General features: G+C 38.9%; 1 protein-coding gene across 6 annotated transcripts in view; it reads left to right on the top strand.

Moving 5' to 3' along the window:
* The window catches only part of LOC105482649 (TNNI3 interacting kinase), a 290,377-nt gene extending 275,173 nt beyond the window's left edge, over window positions 1-15,204 (top strand). For 5 of the 6 annotated variants that reach the window (XM_071091117.1, XM_071091118.1, XM_071091124.1 and 2 more), the window contains 2 exons: window positions 11,003-11,082; window positions 14,682-15,204. In XM_071091117.1, the coding sequence (XP_070947218.1) occupies window positions 11,003-11,082; window positions 14,682-14,758 (157 nt within the window). In that variant the 3' untranslated portion in view covers window positions 14,759-15,204. Of the gene's footprint in view, window positions 1-11,002; window positions 11,083-14,681 lie in introns of those variants that run through there. The other variant, XR_011619824.1, reaches the window with a different exon arrangement.
* The last annotated feature ends 2,690 nt before the right edge of the window (window positions 15,205-17,894 follow it).

Raw genomic sequence — 17,894 nt, 5'->3', positions numbered from 1 at the left:
ATGGGACACAACGAAAGAAACAACGTCACTTCTGTGATACTTCCCTCCGAAGATGCATAATTTCAATCTAATCATTAGGAAACCTCTGATAAAACCAAATTGAAAGACATTCTGCAAAATTACTGGTTTGTCATCCTCAAAAATGTCATGGTTATGAAATTCAAGTAGAGACTGAGACCATTTCAGACGGAAAGAAAATAAAGAAACATGACAACTCAATGCTGCATGTGATTCTGAATTAGATTCTTTTGCTGTAAAAAGCATTATTGAGATAATTGGCAAAACTTGAATGGCGTCTGAGGGTAGATGGAAGAATCAAATGATTGTATTGTGGTTATGTAGGAGAATGTCTTTATTGTAGAAATACACTAAAGTATTTGGGAGATGATGGGCATTAGATTGGCAACTTACTCTCGAGTGGTTCAGAAAAATAAACACTGTATACTTGTGGCAACTTTTCTTTATGTTTAAGAGTTTTTAAATGAAAAGGTTTTTTAAAGAAAGTTCATATATTCACTTCAGACATTTGATTCCAAAGTCTTTGCACACGCCCCTACCTTGCTCTATCCCTGGATGACCCCACCCCTTGTGAACCAGGGTTGTTCTTCATTTTCTCTGCATAAGGAGAGTGTCTTTAGAGCATGTCCCTTCTTCTCCTGTGTTGAAGTTTACCTGTACATGTCTATGGGGTTTTTTCTTGTTTTGAGGCAGGGTCTCACTCTGTCACCCAGGCTAGAGAACAGTGGCATGATCACAGCTCACTGCAACCTCTACCTCCTGGCCTCAAGAGATCTTACTGCCTTGGCTTCCCAACGTGCTGGGATTACAAGCATGAACCACTGTGCCCAGCCATTATGTGTCTACATTTCTATTTACCCCAGAGGGTAGAGTCTATGTCCATCACACTCATGTCTGCATTCCTAATACAGAGCACAGCTCCTGGCATTGTGCTTGATAAAAAGTCACGGAAAAAGGGAGAGAGATAAGGATATAGACATCACTTTGAGAATCACTTCTAGAGCCAACAGGTTTAAGTTGGAAAAGATTTAATAATTGCCTGGCCTAGGTTTGAATTACAACTGAGTTATCTTGGATAAGACATAGACTCTCTGAGCCTTGGTTTCCTCATATATAAAATGGGTTGTTAGGTGGGGCAAATTTTGTAAGTTTTGCAAAGCATCAAGTAGAGTCCCTGGCACTTAGCAGGTATGAAACAATTTTGTTTTCCTACTCTCCTTAAAAATAAAAATAAAAATCATCAAATAAAACTAGAAGATCAGAATTCTAGGTTATATTCTCTATTTCACTACAGCCTTACTATATGAACTGGAATAGGTTACTTCAATTCTCAAGACCTCAGTTTCCTTCCTGGTAAAATGGTAGGTGAGAAAATGAGGAATTAAGGAGTAGGCCTTATGACTGTCATGCTACCAAGAACCCAAGAACTCAAAACGTTTGTTTTTTTTTTTTTTCTTTCTGAATGATAGTATAGAAGCGGAGGGCTATGAAAGATTTTGCTATAGAGGATGTTCCTCAGTTTTAGCAGTCAAGGCGTGCAAAGCGTGCCTCCTAATGGTTTGTACTGCTGACTCATTTATACCTGCTTAAATTAGTAGGTAAATTGATAGGTAGTAGTGTTGTTAGGTTACTGTTGAGCCTTTTAATAATTTATGAGCCATCTAGGAATTAATACACACTTTACGTTCTCACTGCATTTTTCCTTATTCATAATTCTTTGCCTAATTGCTTTTTCCTTTAAAAATGGGGAAAGCTGAGACCTTGGATATTTGCCTAATGGCTCAAGCAGAACCATGACCTGGTTGCCAAGTCTTTCAGTTCTTTTATAGCCTGGGGACATTTGCCATTGAAAGAAAACTGATGGGTTTGATATTCCTGAAAGAGATATTTTGCACTGACCTCTGGCCCCATTAAATGCTTTTGCCCTTGCCCATTCACTGTAATAGGAGCAATAAATTTGTTTCAATTTAGGACATTGTCAAGTAGGAAATATTGACAAAAACAAAATAATGCTTTGAAAACAGCCAGGATGAAATCATGAATAAATAAACATGTTGAACTTAACTGATAAATTAGCAAATGGTCATTCATAAGAGTCTGACTGGACCATTTCAAAGTTAGGCCAAATAAATTCCTGTCTCTAATAGAAATATCATCTTACTCCTTAGGCCAGAGGAAAGGTGGACTGCATAGAAAGACACTGCAAAGCATAGAAAGGCATTTACCTCGTCTGACAGATCTGTTTTAAATAGATCTATTTGTTTTCAGCTAAATGCCAAAAGGATGAGCCAGATGACTCTAGTAGCCTTTTCTATGGCAAGACATTTATTATCCTTGTGTAAACACCTTTATTAGGCATCTCAGCAAGCTGGTTCTCCACCTTTTCTTTGTATTAGTTCCTTAGATTGGGGCAAAGAACTGAAATTATGTTCAGGTATTATTGTATGTGTTTCCTTTTGAGTATAAGAGATAACTTCTGACTTGGAGATATTCCTCATGAAGAAGGGGAGAAGTGTGCATATGGCCATTGATCCTGGTGCTAATATTATCACATAGGTAACACTGTTATGACACATGGCAATAAACCACAAAACATGTTTGCAAACTTGTGAGGCCTTAAGTGGTGTTGCCTTATTAAAAATCCAAATGGCTAAATCTTCCGGGGTACAGGTAGCCTGAGGGCATTATTGGCTGCATAAAAACTAATTGGACCAATTTGAATGGAAGAAAATTTTGCCTGAAGTCTTTAATCACACTAATAACCTAATGGTTTTCTGTTCAACATAGCCCAGGCTGTGTTTAGGAAGATGAATCCATGCATGCAGCTTAGAAAATTTTACGAAAGATCAGAGGGTTGAGAGGAATAATAAGTCTCTCATTTAGAAAGTTTAGTGCATGTGTATCTCATGTTTTCGCATCATAGCAAGGTAACAGCAAGCAATTGTTGAATAAAGGAAAGTATCATTTTTTAAAGATCAAGCAAACATGAGAAAGCTGGTTCTGATTTTGCTATGATTATAAGGAATGTTTCTCTAAGAAGAATTTGGTGTTCATCTTCATATGCACATAATCCAAAACTCTGTAACTTATTATCAGCTCTGTAATTCAATGAGCTCTCCAAATGGTAACTGAACAATAGTTTGACATGTGCTATTATTAAATGGAGTGTGTTTTAGTAGAAAGAGTATGGAATGAAAGTCTGAAAAACTTCTGTTCAAGTTAGGTTTTTGCCTCTGGCTAGCATTGTGAGTTTCTGCAAGTCATTCAAACTTTCTGAGCCTGACTGTGCATCCCCAAAACGCAGGTGAAATTAATTCCTTCCCAGACACCCCACAGGGGTTTTGTAAAAATGTTACAAGCTAGTCGATAGAAAAGTGTATGCAAGCTATAAAGCCTTCTACAAGTATAAAAAATTATTATTATATCATAGTCAAACTTAATGTTCTAGGTCTCTTTATTTTTATTTAATTGTTTTAATTTCACTCTTACTTTCAAGCCATGTAAAATAGTATACATCTGTTATAATTCATCAAATCAAAGTTCCCAAGTTTGCAAAAGCCACACTCAGAAGAACGTGATTTTAAAAAATGATTCCTTTTGGACTGCATATCCATCTGAAGTCTTCTTTGGAATGCAATTCAGTCAGAAGCAATTGTGGCACTAGCAAATATTCTGAGAATTCATGAAATCCCACAGCCAAAACCATGATTCATTGCTCCAATACCAAAAACATTTGGCAGGCTATAGTTTGGAAGCCACAACACTGTCTATTTTCAAGGCTCTAAATGGGGCCATTTGGATTCATTGTAACACTGCCTGGTCCCACCACACTAAAGAGATGGCACCAGAATTCCCCCGTCTCTTCAGACATTATTTTTTGTATTTCTTCTTGGGACTTGCTTAACAATATATCTCTTTGGATTAAATTGCATAGAGTTTTAGGAGTATCTCCTCTATCCTGTAAGCATTGCAACATGAATATTCTACAAATTTCTTTTATATAAGAATTCTTGTTAAGCAACTCTGGATTTCCTAGTGCCAGCCTTACACAACCTGTCATTCAAATCCTTAACGATGGGTTTATGTGAAAGTGGTTTCTCTACAGTTTCCTTTGCTTCATTTTAAATGCCAATGTAGTTCCTCCTTTGAAATGGAGCACTAAATGCAATGGTTCCTTCAGGCATATAGCATGTTTCAGTTACCATTTCAAATGAAATGTATTTAGACAAAAGCTACTAACAGCACGCTGAGTAGCAGTGGTAACGTATAGCCAGATGCACTGTGGCATGTATGTACAAATCAGGCATTCAGCCCTGGCCAAATGTTGGACATGTCAGATAAGGAAGATAAAAGTCTCCTGCCTAAATGGGGACTGTGTAATCTCACTCTGCCTTTCCAACATGCCAAAGCTAGCTTCTCAAAGTCCACATGATTCACGAATGCCTTCTAAAGAATCACGTGTGACCAGGCGCTGTGGCTCACACCTGTAATCCCAGCACTTTCGGAGGTCGAGGTGGGTGGATCAACAGGAGTTCGACACCAGCCTGACCAACATGATGAAACCCCATCTCTACTAAAAATACAAAAAATTAGCCGGGCATGGTGGCACATTCCTGTAATCCCAACTACTTTTCTGCTGACGCACAAGAATTGTTTGAGTCTGGGAGGCGGAGATTGCAATGAGCCGAGATTGCACCACTGCAATCCGCCTGGATGACCAAGAGAGACTCCATCTCAAATCAAACAAACAAAAAAAGAATCACAGAATGTAAGAAATGGAGGAATCTGGAACGTCACTCGTCACATCTTGTGACCTCCAGGTAGGTGCCTGGATCCCTCTACACCACCTGGATCCCTCTACAGATAGGTGCCTGGATCCCTCTACAGCCAAGAGGTGCTTCAGTCCTTAGCTTACAGACTTCTAGGGATGGAGCAGTATCCCCTACTAGAACAATTCAATCTATTTTTGGACAGTTCTAATCTTAGGAAGTGCTGTGTTTTGTTTTAATTGTTGTCAATGTCTAAGGCTCAACTTAACTCTGTGGGAATGTCATCTATATGAAATGCCTTCACCATTTGAAGACTGTGTCAATTGTGGATATTCAGTCAGTCACAATTCAGTCTAACCACTTGTCATCTGGCACCGATCTCCCCTTCTTACTTACAAAGCAGTCAGGAGTAATTCTGTCCAACACTCTGCTAGAATCCAGTTGTATGTTCTAGCCTATTGATTTCCCCTTTATATTTATCTTCACCAAAAATATAATAAAGTAAATCTAGAATGATTTTCTTTTCTTAATGTATCCATGGTAGCTCCTAGGAATCAGTATTTTTCCAAGAGTGCAGAAAACTTCTGTTTAAATCATTCCTATCTGAAGCTTTGCCTATAATGTACATTAACTCACTAGCCTAGTTTGTAGGCTCTGTCTTACTCCTGCTTTGGGGAGTTGAGGCCATATTTGGATATATTATTTTCTAGCACTTTTCCTATTATTCTTCACTCTTCTGCCATTAGTTTTAAATGCCCTGGTTCCTGTCTTTACCCAGGGTGCATTAATTCATTCACAGACAATGTGACCATTTGCAAACAGGCTAGTTTGTTCTGACAAGCTATGGCCTAAATGGCATGCACACTCCAAAATACAGTTTACATATTGTGGATTTGAGTGTGAACTGGTCTAATTGGCAGATGTTCACTAGGACATCTATACCCCTAAAGCATGAATTAATTAGTAAAAATATTTTTTAAAAAATTTGGTTCTATTCTTCATTGTAATAAATTATTCATATCCTAATGTACCTTTATAAAAACAGTGACTGATGATAATGTTTATATTTATGTATACATCATGGAGCTAATTTGAATTAGCACTAAAATAATACATACTAATATAACATGGTAGTATGCAAAAACTAACCTAAAGACTGTTACTCTCTTTTTATAAAATAAAGTTTTATTTTACATGCACAAAATTACCCATATAGTAACTAGTAATTCATATATATGGCCATCTGTGATATAGATCATCATTTTAGCATAAGGAAGACTACCTAGTTGACCAGCAATGTTGAAATACTTGCAAAATTGAGTGCTTTCCTTACCTGTCATTAGTTCGCATTTACTTTTGTTGAATTCTTGAGGCAGCTGCATCGCTGTAAGTTCCTTATTTTCACTGACCACAACTTCAGCAAATAGAGGTCCTGATGTATCTTCTAAACCCGGGCATCTGTGAAACACTTGCTGAAGTCTGGGATGCGCATGGGTTGAAACAGCTAGTTCTATTGATCAGGGTCTGGGTTCTTCTGTTTTGTTTGACCTGGCCATGGGTAGCTTCCATCTGTCTGTCATCCTAGAACAGCATCTGGAGCCAGACTATGTGGTATCTATCTCTTGGGCAAAAAGGTTAAGTCCCCTGACATGGATTGCATTTAGCAACTGAACAAACAGAGCAGCTTGGATATGAGCTTTTATTTAGAGGAAACCAGATAGCCATTTTGGTGATAAAATATTGATTTCCTATTATCTTGTGTTGCCAAGACTACTGTGTATAGCACATTTCTTAAAAGGAGATAGAGTTTTAAAGAAGTTAGGTCTTATTAATAAGGGAAATTACATTTTGAAAAATGTCTTGAGTGATATTCTATTGCCATGTTTAATGTTGATTGAGAACACATCATGTCCCATTTAAGTCAATACTTTGTCTTTTTTTTTAAGCATTGCTTTCTTCTAAAAAAACAGTGTGTCGCCGGGCGTGGTGGCTCAAGCCTGTAATCCCAGCACTTTGGGAGGCCGAGACGGGCGGATCACAAGGTCAGGAGATCGAGACCATCCTGGCTAACACAGTGAAACCCCGTCTCTACTAAAAAATACAAAAAACTAGCCAGGCGAGGCGGCGGGCGCCTGTAGTCCCAGCTACTCGGGAGGCTGAGGCAGGAGAATGGCGTAAACCCAGGAGGCGGAGCTTACAGTGAGCTGAGATCCGGCCACTGCACTCCAGCCTGGGTGACAGAGCGAGACTCCCTCTAAAAAAAAAAAAAAAAAAAAAAAAGCGTGTCTACTCTATAGCTTAAGGAAGTGAGGCCAAAGACGCAGTCATTTTTAAGGCAGGTAGAAAAAATTAATCAGTGTGAACTGATGTTAGCTTTCAGGAAAATCTGATGTCTTTAAATGAACATTTTGTAATAATCTAATTTTATTTAATTTAACATACTTTTATTTTAAGTATTTGCAAAGTATTGGCTAACCCCTGTGGGAAATCCAAAGATGTCAGACATAATCTCTGACCTCCAGGAACTATCTGTCTAAGAAGGTTCACTAGCATACAAATACAGATAATTCTACACTAAGGCAGACTCTGATGAGTACTGTGTAGAATTATCAGGTTCTAGAGGGATATGGAAGAGGAAGAGGTTAATTCTGACTGGGAGTTTTCAAGAGGGCCTCAAGGAAGATGCCAACTTTGAGTTGGACCTTGAAGAATAATAAAAGTAGGTAACATTTATTGAGTGCTTACTAAATTTCAGCAATGTTCAAAGTGCTTTAAACTTATTAACTCTTTTAAGTCTCATGATTAACTTTATAAGCTAAGTCTTGCTATAATTCCCATTTTATAGTTGCATCACTGAGGCATAGAATGGTTAAATAACTTGCCAAGATAGTAAGTGATGGTGTCAGGATCCAAATTCAAGGGGTCTGGCACTACAATGCTCATTCTTAACCATAGTACTATACTGCTTCCTGTCAGGGATAAATAAGCATATTCAAGCAGTTGAGAGCAGCTCAGCCACAGTCATAGAGAAGAGAAAACTGAGGAATGTTTGAAAAATTCAGTTTATTAGTCTGGCTTGAACTTGGGCAAAAAATGTGTTGAGGAATTGTAGAATACAAGACACAGAGACACATGTAGGGCTATAGAGAACTTGGTATATCGGCGTGGGGAATTGCAGCGGAATGCTGTGGTAAGGTTTTTATTATAATAGGACCCTTTAGGGGGAGTACTGAATGACTGGGGAGAGAATGTCATTTAAGGATCTATTAATTCTATTAAATGCTCCAAAAACTCTTTGTTAAGCTTCTCTTATGTACCAGGAACTGTTCTGAGTGTTGAGGATACAGCAGGGAACAAGAGAGACAAGTCCCCACCCTCATTGTGTGGAAAGAATATGGAGGGTATATAAGTAAACAGATAAATAAACAAGATAATTTTCTATAGTTCTGAAAGAAGGAAATAAAGTGATGTGATGTGATAGAGAGTGGCCATGGGCAGAGGAGTATTCACTCAGAGTGGTGGTCAGGATCTGTGACTGTCCCAGGCCTGAACTGAGGCCTAAATGGCAGAGGAGGCAGTGATAGATGAAGGCAGGGCAAGTGTTCAGCAAAAGGGGATTTGCATTTATTAAGAAGAGCATTACAAGAAGAGTTAACAAATGCAGAAGCTCTGAACTGGGAAAGAGCTTGGAGGGTTCAAGAGGCAGAAAGAATGCCAAAAAGAAGTATTTAGCAAAAGATGATGGAGAGGGGAATGGGTTGAAGTTTGAGAAATAGGCAGGACCAGGACCTTGTAGGTAGAACATTTGTATTTTATTCTAAATGAACTGGGAAGCCATTGAAAAGTTTTCAGTAGGTGAATGACGTAATCTGTTTTATATTTTGAAAAGATCACCCTGGATAATATATGAAGAATGGACAATATAGAGACAGAAGTGAAAGCAGGAAGATCAATTAGGTGGCAAACTGGAAAAGCCCAAAGAAGAAAAAGATTAGTCTAGGCCTTGAGGCTGGAGAGAGGTGTATAGATTAGGATTATGTTTTGTAGGCTGAGCTAAAAAACTTGAATTGAGGGAGAAACGTGAGAGAAAGACGCTATTACAAAGGATGACTCCAAGAATTTTGGCTCAAGGTAACTGAATGATGTAATACTAGTAACTGAAATGGAAAGAACTGGCTTGAGGGCTGGGAGAATTAAGAGTTCTTCTACACCATTCAGGACATAGGCATGGGTAAGGACTTCATGTCTAAAACACCAAATCAATGGCAACAAAAGCCAAAATTGACAAATGGGATCTAATTAAACTAAAGAGCTTCTGCACAGCAAAAGACACTACCATCAGAGTGAACAGGCAACCTACAGAATGGGAGAAAATTTTTGCAATCTACTCATCTGACAAAGGGCTAATATCCAGAACCTACAAAGAACTCAAACAAATTTACAAGAAAAAAACAAACAACCCCATCAAAAAGTGGGCAAAGGATATGAACAGACAGTTCTCAAAAGAAGACATTCATACAGCCAACAGACACATGAAAAAATGCTCATCATCACCAGCCATCAGAGAAATGCAAATCAAAACCACAATGAGATACCATCTCACACCAGTTAGAATGGCGATCATTAAAAAGTCAGGAAACAACAGGTGCTGGAGAGGATGTGGAGAAATAGGAACACTTTTACACTGTTGGTGGGACTGTAAACTAGTTCAACCATTGTGGAAAACAGTATGGCGATTCCTCAAGGATCTAGAACTAGAAATACCATATGACCCAGCCATAGCATTACTGGGTATATACCCAAAGGATTATAAATCATGCTGCTATAAAGACACATGCACACATATGTTTATTGCGGCACTACTTGCAATAGCAAAGACTTGGAATCAACCCAAATGTCCATCAGTGACAGACTGGATTAAGAAAATGTGGCACATATACACCATGGAATACTATGCAGCCATAAAAAAGGATGAGCTCATGTCCTTTGTAGGGACATGGGTGCAGCTGGAAACCATCATTCTCAGCAAACTTTCGCAAGAACAGAAAACCAAATACCGCATGTTCTCACTCATAGGTGGAATTGAACAATGAGAACACTTGGACATGGGAAGGGGAACATCACACACTGGGGCCTATTATGGGGAGGGGGAAGGGGGGGGAGGGATGGCACTGGGAGTTATAACTGATGTAAATGACGAGTTGATGGGTGCTGACAAGTTGATGGGTGCAGCACACCAACATGGCACATGTATACATATGTAACAAATCTGCACGTTGTGCACGTGTGCCCTAGAATTTAAAGTATAATTAAAAAAAAAAAAAGTTCTTCTACAGTCATGGTGAAGTTCTAGGGGGAACTAGAGTAGTTGCTTTGAGAATGACAAATGATGAATGGCTTCAAGAGAGATAATAGATATATAATTAACTGATGGATGTAGACTTTAGGATGAGGGTTTTGATAAATTCAGGTTTTGAGTCAAATGAACTGGAAAGAAAGTGACCCCATTTGCCAAATGGGCAAAAGAGCAGGAGGAGTTTGAGAAAGGAGAAGGGTCAGGAAGGTAGGAATCAGGAAGAGCTTCATATTTGATGGTAGATAAATACATCATCTTTGGAATCTAAAAGACTTGGATTTGAATCCTGGATGAACTATTAGCCAACCTGTGTGACAAGTTACTTAATTGTTCCAGTGTCAGTTTTGTTATCTATCAAATAAGGAAATGATATTATATGTAAAGTAATATATATAAACACAAAAGAATCATGTAATGACTATTATCACTATATATTATCATTATCATAAAAATAATATAATAATGCTTCTTGGGATGTGTTTTATTTATATTATTACTAAGATAATAATGTTCTTGTTTTAGTTCTTTTTAGTAAGGATTACAAGCACAAACTGGAAATTATTTATGTTCTTTTCCTATTTTACAGATAAATAAACTGAGGCTCAGAAAGGGTGGCATACCTGAGGTTATACTGCTAGAAATTGTAACCTATGCATAAGAGCCAGGATTCGCACTTAGATATGACTTAAACCAAATAATTCTGAACTCTTTCCCAACTAATCACTTTTAAGATGAAAGCTTCTTTGTATCACTTTGCCATTTCTCTACGATCTATATTGAGTGGAAAAATTCTGTGTTTATAAAAGTGTTATTATCAGATCACCACACTGTGAAACTATGTGTTTTATTAATTTTCCAGTGCTGGACAACATTCCTCTCAAGGTCTGTCTTTGGAGGAGATGAAAAGAAGTCTTCAATACTCACCCATTGACAAATATGGTAAGTAGACAGATTCGTTAGGTTTGTTAAGAAAACTACCCTTAGGAAGGTGATATCTATTTAACGAAAAGGGAGAAAACATTGCATATTGTAATATCCAAAATGGCAGATGCTTTAAAAATGTAAAAGTATAAAATTTGATTTTATATGTCTTTTATGACTCATTTACCTTTAAGGTTAATAACGTGTGTGTGAGCATGTGTGGAGTGTGCATGAGTGTGTAAGTATATGTGTGATTATTTGTGAATGCCTGTTTGTGTTTGTGTACATAGAAAAAAGTACAACTCTTAAAAAAAAAAAAAAAAAAAACTCCTTCTTCTCATGATATTCCAAATACTTTGTCAACATTTTATTAAGTCCATTGCTTCTAAGCCCCACATTAAATGTGTGTAGGCAGGGAGAGGAAAAACAAGAGATGAATTTTCACAATGACATAATGTGTTGGGAGAGCTCTTCCCCTTTAGCCAAGCACTCAAGGGTAAAGTGCAAATCTGGCCATTCCTTCAAACAGCTGGAGAGGCGGTGAGGACAGTTGATGGGATCCATTTTACACAGGGCTTCTTCAGAAAGAATTAATAAAGCTCTTGGAAATAATTAGCAAAGTTTTTTCAGGCTTCTGGAAGCCAGAGGGTGGACAATTGCCTTTATCATCAGCTGCCATATCAATGTGTTAGGGCTGGGATGTCCTTTTACCAACCTTTAAGCCTGAGAGGCACTATGTCTAATTGGAATTTTAGCACAATGGGCCCATTTATACACTGCTACTTCCTTTGACTATATGAAGAACTGAAAAAGTGTCTGTCAGTTAAAGAGATCAGATTTATTATAAGAGCTGGGTTTGGGAAAGAATAAATTGGATGATGTGATCCTGGATAGGGGGCAAGAGACCCAGGAGACCTTCAGCTTTGGGATCCTCACCAATTCACCTCATCTGCAAAGACTCATTACCTAAGGTATTAGAAACCTTTTCAGAAACAAAGAAAAATATATGTTCTGAATGGATGCAGACAAACTACTTGGGCACATTAAAAAAAGGGAAACTTTGTGCTTCTGACTCCCAATACGTGTCTAGAATGCAGATGAGTGCTTTTTATCATCAGCTTTACAACATAATTGGCCAGTCCAGTAACAGATCGTTTTGAGGGGAAAATGCACTCCAAGTGTCACATCCTCACATTTTTTAATAGATATAATATTGTTTCTTCAAACCTTTACAGATGTAACTTCACAACCACAAAATATAGAGCATCCTTTGAAACATGTGCTTTGACCAGAAGTCTTTCCTTTAGTGGTGAGGTTTCAAGATGAAGCATTTCTTTAACTTAATTTGTTTCTTAAAGAAGAATCCCCCCAAGATGGAGAAGTAAGACAAATGTGGTGTAATAATGCAAAATTTGGGTTTTCCTATGCATATCTGTCTCAGGGATGGAAGAAAACATGAGAGTGTTTGGATGCAGTGAGAGTACCTATAAACATAAAAGAAGATACATTTGATATCTCCCATTAGGAGCATCACATCACACAGGAAAGAACCCTTTAATTGCCCTTTATTCTATTTCCAAACTGATTGCAATATAACAGCAATTTTATGGGCTGCTTCTCCCTCTGCTTTGCTGCCAAAGAGCAGAGCTCAAAAATGGAGATGAAATGAAACACATAGCTGTTTTCTCTATACCTGAGATCTTTTACCTTAAAGTAACAAAACATGCAGACTTGGTTCAGTCCTTTCCTAAAGCCTATGGTCAAATTTCAGTTGAGTTCCTCTTAAACCGACTGGGTCCACAATCCAACACATCTATTCTTACATTCTGGCAATAATGGCATCAACAATAAATGCTAGCCTCAATGCTTTACTGATTTTGCTGCTCATTCCTGAGGGGAGAGCCCACCCACCCTTGTGGGATATATGTCCACAATCAAATTTCCACTGGAGTCCTATGGGGCAAGAGGCACTGGAATATCACAGGCCAGTAAAATTGCATGTGGTATGTTAGAAGGCTGATTATGGTCATAAAAGTATTACAGGTTTATGAAAGCATCTATCTGTGCCTGAAATGAAGTCTCATTTTTAGCCTGGATATAGAAAATATTTTGCTGTAGGAGGTAGATTTTGTTTTAGTCTACACAGAATTTAGATTCGCTGATACATATCCCACTGCCCATCATCTCATCCTGCCCCATCATAACCTTCCTCACATCTGACCAGATCCAGTTCCAAAAGAAGTGAGTGGGAGATACCAGTTGACAGGAGTATCACTATCAGTGGCATTTTCTCTCAAGAGAGTTTATGTGCTACCTAAGATATTTTGACAGAGACCTTTCTTATGAAAATAAATATGTCTATCCAACTGCATATTGCTAGGGGTCTTAATGAAAATGTAGATGACTGGGTTGGTTATGAAAACTCAGCTATCAAAGGGAAGCAAAAGCAGCAATAGCTATTGACAAATTACTCACTTTCACAGAAGCAATGAATGGCTTTCTTGCTTCAGAGCGGAAAGAAAACTGCTTCCCTATACATAGCCCTGTGGTTCTCTTGGACAGTGGCCTGATCCTGAGCCACTAGGTTCATTCTCTGGACACATCCAAGGCTATTGCTTCAAAGGGCATCAAATGCCACTGGTATTTAGACCTGAGAATGTTATCTACCTTTAAAATTTGGGCTACCTGGGAGAAGAAAACAAACAAAGCCATCTGGTTTGAGAAACAAAGGCTCTTTCCTTTCCCTTTCTTTTCTTTTCTTTTTTTTTTTTTTTTTTTTTTTTTTTTTTTTTTTGAGACAGTCTTGCTCTGTCACCAGGCTGGAGTGCAGTGGCGCAATCTCGGCTCACTGCAACCTCTGCTTCCTGGGTTCAAGTGACTCTCCTGCCTCAGCCTCCCGAGTAGCTGAGACTACTGGCATGTGCCACCACAGCTGGCTATTTTTGGTATTTTAGTAGAGATGGGGTTTCACCATATTGACCAGGATGGCCTCGATCTCCTGACCTCGTGATTCGCTTGCCTGGGCCTCCCAAAGTGCTCGATTTCAGGCATGAGCCACTGCGCCTGGCCTCTTTCCTTTTTCTTTACTGCTCTCTCTCCACCTTCCTTTCTATAGCCATTGTTTGTTTAGCATTCACTGGGTATCAGACAGTGCTAATTGTCTTAGGTGCATTGCCGACCTTATGAATAAGTGCTATTATTTCTCCCATTTACAGATGAAGACACTGAGGCATAGAAAGTTTAAGTTGACAAAAGTCACAGAGCCAGCAAGTAGTGGAATCCGTGCTTAAACCCAGATTTGCCTGACGTGAAGGCCTGTGCTTTTAGCCAGCCTGGCATGCCATCTGCCTGAGCTGTACCCTTCTTTACTCCAAACCCAAAATGCCACCTAGCCAGCTTGGGCCCGAATTAGACATTCATCATTCATATTTGCCTGGTCTCAGCTCTCTGTTTTCATTGAAATGTTGCTTCTGCTTTGCAGCCACTCACCAGCAACCATTGTCCAGATTCTCTGTTCACATGATCTGGAAGACCTGCCTGGTTCAGGCTGGTAATAAAAAATTGGGGGATGTACTGAAAGACTAGTAAGTAACAACTGAACTTCTTTTCTCATGCAGGCTATGTATCCGATCCCATGAGCCCTATGCATTTTCATTTTTGCCGAAATAGTAGCAGCTTTGAGGACAGCAGCTGACAGCATTCGGCATATACCTAAGGAGAGTTTTTTTCCCGAACTGACAGCAACGATTCCAACCACGGCAAGCTGGCTTCCAACTATAACATTTTATTCTCAAAGGTCTCCTTATATTGGAATGGTATTTACTGGTCCTATTTAATTCCCCACTATTAGCAGGCTTTGGATTTGTGCCTAAGGAATAATACGCAAAAGAACCAAGACAGAATGTATATGAAGAATTGTTTTTAATTTTGTAAATTAAAAAAAAATTAGATCATTACTTGGAGATGGAGCCTAAGTCTGTGGTGGACAGATAATAATTATGTTTTCCAGGACTGAATTATGTAGACTTGTGTTTGACAGCTATGGGTTTGATTTCTTAGAACATTGTTCGTTTTCTTTTCTCATTATGTTACTTCTAGTGTTCACCTCTGTGATTAAAGATTCTTTGGTGAAATAGAAAATTGATTTAGGAGTGTATTTTATTTCAACAAGACATCCACTGAGTATATTTTTTTCCAGCCATATTGGTAAAAACAGTAACAAGTTTTAGGTCAAGAAGGCTGCAAATTGAAGGATAATCATGTATTTTGGTTTTGGCAAGAGAAATAAGGTTAGCAAAGGAATCTTGGACATCCTCTAAATCAAGATTTCTCAACCTTGGCACTGTTGATATTTGTTGAGAGAGTGGGGAGTTGTGCCATGCATTGTAGGATGTTTAGCAGCTTTCTGGTCTCTACCCCAGGTGCCAGTAACACCCCCTATGATAGTTAATTTTATGTGTCAACTTGACTGGACCATGGGATACCCAGATATGTGGTTAAACATTCTTTCTAGGTGTGTCTGTGAAGGTGTTTCCTTAAGAGATTACCATCTGAACCAGTAGACTGAGAAAGGCAGATAGCCCTTCCCAGTGTGAGTAGCATCATCTTATCCATTGAAGGCCTGAATAGAGCAAAAAGGTGGAGGAAGGGAAGATTTGCTCTCTGCCTGACTGCTTGAGCTGGAGCATCCATCTTCTCCTGCCCTTGGTGCTCCTGGTTCTCAGGATTTCAGACTCAGGTTGGAATGTACACTATCGGCTCTCCAGCTCTCAGGCCTTTGAACTCTACCACTGGCTATTCTGGGTCTCCCGTTTATAGACAGCAGATCATGGGACTTCCCAGCCTCCAGAATTTCATATATATATATATATATGTACACACACATACATACATATACACACACACAAACACACACATATATATCTGATTGATTCTCTTTCTAACAGGGAGCCCTAATACACACACTCCCAAGTTATGACAATCAAAAGTGTCTTCAGACATTTCTACATATGCCATGGGGGACAAAATTGCCCCAAGTTGAGACCCATTTCTCTAAATTCAAAGAGGATAACCACAGGCCTAAAGAACAAACAAGAAATTTAGAGCCTGACTCTAGCTGGCTGAATTTAGGCATACCTGCTTTCTCTTCCTCCTGAAGTAATGTGGGTTCATATATAAATGGAATTGGATAGTAGAAGTGCTGATTGCTCCTTAGATATCTGTGGCAAGCTCCGCTCTCCTCCACTTCTCCCTTGCCAGTGAGAAATTACGTTTCTAGAGGGCATTTTCTATCAGAAGAACAGCAAACCCACCTTTCAAATCCCTTTGAGCCTCTTGTTATGACTTATGGTTGCAAAGTCACAAATCCTGGCATGCTCTGATTAGCTTGTGGAGAGCCCAGTGTAGGTTCAGAGACAGAAATTAAAAGCAACTTGGTACTTCCAACTAGATTTATCTTCTTTTAGCCTCCAGCCTTTTAATGTCCTTACACAATTATTCTGGAGTCACAGGTACTCTATCCCACCAATCAGGTTCCCAAAGGACTGTGTAATAAGCAGGACGGAGGAACCTGAAGTGACCGCTCAGGCATAAACCCTCTGGCAAAGACAGAGAAGGAGAAAAAGGAGCTGATTAAAGAACACCTGTCTCCATAGCTTTCCCTGTATTCCTTTGCTCTAGCTACTCTGGGAAACGAACCAGCACTTAGCCTGGGATACTTTGGGGGCTTAATCCTTTTATGAGTCGAGTTGAAAGAAATACCTTAGAGAGTTTTTTTCAAAAGATAGTTTTAACCAAAAGAGTCACAGTATACATAGTGCCAAATGTGTGTATAGTCAGGGCAGTGGACAGTGCTGGGGTAACTCTCGCTGGCTGTATTTAGGCATATCTGCTTAGGTAACCCCAGCCAGGTGTCCTCCCAGGTCATATTCAGAGAGAGGATTGTTTGCTTCTGAAATGCCCCTCTTTTAGAAAGAGATTTTCTAGAACAGATTCATCAAGATCTCTTTCTTTGTTTCCTCTAATTAGCCACCTCCTCTCTTCACACTGCATTTCCTGATGTGGCTGCTTCCCTCTGGCTCTTGTCTTGTCAAGTGTCTGCAAATAATGAGACTAATGTGTCTTGATTCCTGAGAAGGAGAACCTTTTCGCAGATTACAACCTGTAGCTCACAAACCCTTTTCATTACTGCACCCTTAATGGGGCCCAGGGATCATCTTAGAGCTTGTCTCAAGACCATGGGTTTTATAAGGTTTTTTTCTTCCTTGCTGAAAAATGTCTCACTAATTGCTTTCTTTTTCTCCCAGAAAAAATGAACTTCTAAGATCATGTTTTTGCATGCTTAGCACATTAAATTTCTTTCTACGTGCATGCAGCATTGAGCTCACTCTGAAGATGTTCAATTAACTGTAATTGTAAGCCAAATTATAGCAGCACCAGGAGAGAGTTATTCCAACAGAGTGATTATTTGGGTTAAATTATTTCCAAAGCTGACATTTCCCTAGGAAAGAGAAAAAAAATGGGTGCTTGTGGTAGGAGAAAAGGCTAATGCTAGACAATCCATCTAAAATGAAGTGTTTGATTTCTCTCTTTTTCTTTCTCTTTGTCTCTCTCTTTTTTATTTTTCCTTTCCCTTTGTCCTTCCTTTCCTATTTCATTTATTTGTTTTCTCTTTCTTAAACAATAAGCAGTGGCTTTGAAGTCACTCAGACCTGTCATAGTAGTTGTGTGACCTTGGGCAAGTCACTCAACCAGTCTGAGCTCCAGTTTATTATCTGTAAGGTGATAATAATAAAATTTATCTTTTTGACTGGGTGTGGTGGCAATCTCAG

This window comes from Macaca nemestrina, chromosome 1 (genome assembly GCF_043159975.1).
Source record: "Macaca nemestrina isolate mMacNem1 chromosome 1, mMacNem.hap1, whole genome shotgun sequence".
NCBI lineage: Eukaryota > Metazoa > Chordata > Mammalia > Primates > Cercopithecidae > Macaca > Macaca nemestrina.
The sequence above is the reverse complement of the archived record's forward strand: the minus strand, read 5'-3'. Positions and strand labels throughout refer to the sequence as shown.